At 43.0% G+C, this 4,521-nt stretch overlaps 1 protein-coding gene across 1 annotated transcript in view; it reads right to left on the bottom strand.

Moving 5' to 3' along the window:
• Positions 1-3,010: 3,010 nt before the first annotated feature.
• CUNH9orf64 (chromosome unknown C9orf64 homolog) overlaps positions 3,011-4,521 on the bottom strand; it is a 14,853-nt gene continuing 13,342 nt past the window's right edge. The window contains exon 4 of the mRNA XM_004639396.2: positions 3,011-3,555. Coding sequence (XP_004639453.1) covers positions 3,323-3,555 — 233 coding nt within the window. The 3' untranslated portion in view covers positions 3,011-3,322. The remainder of the gene's footprint in view (positions 3,556-4,521) is intronic.

Genomic DNA, 4,521 nt, shown 5'->3' with positions numbered 1-4,521 from the left:
TGGCAGAAATATACAGTATAAATAACTGCATCTGTACAGACTTCTATCCTTGTCATTATTCCCCAAGCATTACAGTGTAAGAAGTGTAACAGCTATTTACATAGCATTTGTACTGTTTAGGTATAAGTAATCTAGAGGTAAGTTAAAGTATACCAGAAGATGTTAGTAGACTATATGCAAACACTGTGCCATTTTATTATATCAACATCTGAGCACCCCCGGATGGTGGGTTTGCAGGGTGGGGTGCTGTTATCAGCAAAGCAGGCCAGCAGGGGTTGGGGGTGGGGGTACCTCAGCAGGTACGAGGCAACTGCTTCTTTGGGAAATACAGGCTTTACTCCTAAGAGCTTCCACTTACTGGATATCACATTCAGATAGAAAATCACTAAAGAGAAACATCTTTTCTCTACCCTTTTCCAGAACCCTCCCGGAAGACCTCCCTCCCTTTCCAGCAGTCAGGCATAGATTACTTACCCATTACCAAAGCAGTCACAGGTGGAGACAGGATTATCATGCAGTGTGTGGTTCATACCAGAAACAACCCTGAACCAGGCATGGACTGAGCTCTCTGGAGTCATGTCTAGGACAGACAGTGACTTACAATGGCTGAGCACTACAGGGGTCAGGAGGCCTTCACACAGCTGCAGTGTGCTGTGAGGGCACAGTGACAATCTCCAGCAGATGGCAGTGATGTGCTTGGGGAGAGGCACCTTTCTCAATTGCAGCAGACAAGGACAGACAGTCAAGGCTCCCCTACTGCTGGGCTCTACAGCCCTGGATTCAGCCATCAGAGCAAAAACACCAGGACCCAAACATTTTGAACATCATTATGCCCTAAAAAGCAGAAATACTATATTTACATAGCTTACGCTACATTAGGTATAAGTAGTCTAGAAACAACTTCAAATATGTAGGATGGTAGTAGCACATGCCTATAATCCCAACACTCAGGATGGTAAGGCTGGAGGATTGCTGAGTTTGGTACCAACCTGGGGTATCTGCTGAGTTCAAGACCAGCCTGAGCTACATAATGAAACTTTATCTCAAAAAGTGTATGGGACAGGGAGGGGATACAGGGCTACCATATATGAGACCCAGGGGTTGACACCTGACACTACAAAGAATTTTTTAAAAAAATATAGCGCTGGCTTGGTGGCACATGTGTGTGACTGCAGTACTCGGGAAGCTAAGGCAGAATCACAGTAAGTTCAAGGCCAAACTGGACTACATATGTAGTTGAATTCAAGAAAAGTCAGGTAGGGGCCGAGGAATTGGCTCAGTAGGATAAGCGCTTGACTGGCAAATGCAAGGATCTGAGTTCAATCCCCGGTTCCGCAAAAAAAAAAAAAAAAAACCCTCAGGTATGGTGGTGCACACCTATAATCCTAGCACCCAGAAGGGTGAGCTAGGATTGTAGTGAAGTCAAGGCCAGCATGGGCTATACATTGAGACCTAGTCTCAAGACAAACAAGGCCAGGGATTTAGTGCAGTGGCAAAGCACACACCTGGCAAGCCTGAGATTCTGAGTTTGATTTCCAGTACCATAAAAACAAGTATATTGGAAAATGTATAGAGATGTATGCAAATATTAAACCATTTTATATGAAGGACTTTGGTGGGGGCCTGCCACTCAGCTCAGTTCTTTAAGTGACTGCTTCAACAAAGCAGTCAGTCTCAGGTTGCTGTGGTTTGATCCCCACAACTCAAGCCAGCCAAACCTGCCCTGAAGGCATTCAGAGCAAAAAAAAAAAAAAAAAACCCTTCTGCTGAAGGACTTTGGTGTGTGTGGATATGACTACTGGGGCACAAGATCAGAAAATCAGTCTTCCATGGATGTGAAGGAAAGAGGGGAGTACTCTAGATATACCACAAAACTCAAGAGCCTCTTGGAAGGGTGGAGGTGAAAATGAATGCTTAGTAGGTACTAAAGTTCCATGAGTAGAGAGTAAATACCCTAACTTATAGTAAACTTTTAATATGTGGTAAATTCTGCTTTGAGGAAATAACCCACTCTTGGTTTAAGAAAAATTTTGAAGATCTTTATTCAATTTCAATATAATCTGAAATAGAAACGAAATAAAGATATCCTTAAATGAAAATCATTATATATAAAAATCTACTATCATAGACTGGGTGTGGTGGTTCGATCCTATAATCCCACCACTTGGTATGCTGAAAACAGGAGGATCACTACAAGTCTGATCTTTATAGTGAGACCCTGTACTAAACACATTAAAAAAGGTAAAATCTACTATCATTATCAATAAAAAGTTTAAAATAAGGTGTCAACATTTATTTTTAGGAGGGCCAGGGAAATGTGGTTTAAGCCTTAAGTGCCTGCCTGGCCAGCACAAGGTCCCAACTTTGATCCCTGGTACTGCAAAAAAAAAAAAAAAAGAAAGAAAGAAAAGATTTATTTTTATAATTAGGTGTGATAGCACATACCTGTAATCCCAATAATTGGGAGGCTGAGACAGGAGGACCACCTCAAATTCAAGGTCAGCCTGGGCTACATAGTGAGTTCAGGACCAACCTGAATTGCACTGAAAGACTTTGTCTCAAAAAATATAAGGTTTGTTTTTACAAAAGGGAATAAGAGAGGGTGAAAGAGGAAAGGAAAGAAATGAAAAAGTAAAAGACAGTGAGAAAAAGGGCAGGCCACATAGCTCAGCGGACTAAAGTACCTGCTTAGACAGGCGCAGGGACCAGGGTTCAATCCCGCAGTGCCGTGCTGGGCCCGCCCCTGGGGCACCTGGGACAGTGAGACTGGGTGTGCCTGTAATCCCAGCACTTGGGAGGCTGAAAAGAGGAGGATCACTACAAGTCCAATCTGTGTAATGAGACCCTGTAGTCTCTGTACTAAAATACATAAAATAAAAAAATAGTGAGAAAAGAACATGTAAACATAGCTTTTGTAAATGGGGAGAGCAGTTGAAGGGAGGGGAGTAGGCTGGGGAAGAAAATAAGTTACATCATGTACAGGTACAAATTCTCTATGATGAATGTAATCTCTACATAAAAAGTACCAATAAAATCTGATTTTAAAAAAAGAAGCTACTATGTCTCCAATTTTTTTTTGGAGATGGCACATGGGTTTGTGTTGCCTGTGCTCACTTCAAGAAAGATCCTTCTGCCTCAGCTCCCCAAGTAGCTAGGTACACCACTGCACCTAGCTCAGGAAAGAAACCATGAAGTGAAACTGCAAAAAAAAATTTTTTTGTGTAATTTTTACCCTCTTCTCCTAATACCAAAGCCAAGTTGAACAAACGTCCTATCATCTCACTGGCTTGCTCCCAACGAGTCAGGGTAAGTCACAGCTGGATCAGTAGTATATGCAGCGTGTGCGATGGAACGGAATCCCTTTCATGTCTTCCCTGTGGTCCCGGGCATAGTCCCACAGGTAATAATCCAGGAGGATGGAGTTGATCTCGCCATTAGGCTTTCCACTCTGTTTCTCAATAAGCTCCAGAAGACAATCCCGGATCAGCTCGACACACCACAGAGAGCACCCTCTGATTTCCACCTCCTGCTTATCTCCATATGACAGCATTTCTCCTGCAAAGGTTAAAAATGAGGAAAATATCATTCCTGAACCTAGGCATGAATGTGAAGCTACCTACTACATTTCACCAGAACAGGGGCCCAATCAGTCAATCTCTCAGGACCTAGCCTAACACCCTGCATGTGCTAAACACCTGTTAGAGATGTGGCTTTTCCTAGGTGGTATGACACTGAAGAGGCTGAGGCAGGAGGATCGTGAGTTTACGACCTTCCTGGGCTACACAAAGGGAACAGTCTGATTTTTATGTGAAATCTAATTGTCAAGTGTTAAAAACTGATGAACCTGCTTAAATCAGGTGTGGTGGTGCATACCATCTCTGCACTTGGGGCTGAAGCAGGAGGATCTGTAACTGGTGGGCAGCTTGGGGTACTTAGTGTATTCAAGTCTATACTGTGAGACACTGCCTTTAAAAAAACAAAAACAAAATAAAAAACAAGAATGTTTCGGCCCAGCCAAATAGCTCAGCAGATTAAAGCACCTGCAAGCAGGCACAGGGGCTGAGGGTTTGATCCCCAGGCCTGCAAAATCCCCAGGCCTGCCAGGCCTGCTGAGCTGAGTTGGCATTTGAGAGTGGGTGTCATGGCACACGCCTGTAATCCCAGCTCTTGGGAGGCTATAAACAGGTGGATCACTATGAGTCCCATCTAGTAGTGAGACCCTGTAGACTCTTCCCTAAAATACAAAAATAAATAAATAAATAACACCATGATAGATAAATGTCCCTGTTAAAAGCAGCCACGAATTAGACACCTAAGACAAGAGCATTATAAATAAAACAGCATATTATTTTTCAAACAAGGAAACAGAGCAAAATGATTGCCCAAAGAAACTTAAAACCTGGTAATAATTGACCATAGAAATAATGATACCAGGGGCCGGGGAGATAGCTCAGCAGAATAAGAACTTGCCTGGCAAGTGCAAGGGCCTGAGTTCAATCCCCAGTTCTGCCAAAAAAAAAA

Source organism: Octodon degus, unplaced genomic scaffold (assembly GCF_000260255.1).
Source record: "Octodon degus isolate 3935 unplaced genomic scaffold, OctDeg1.0 scaffold00111, whole genome shotgun sequence".
NCBI classification, from domain to species: Eukaryota; Metazoa; Chordata; class Mammalia; order Rodentia; family Octodontidae; genus Octodon; species Octodon degus.
Note: the sequence above shows the minus strand (reverse complement) of the source record. Positions and strands in the feature narration are given on the sequence as shown.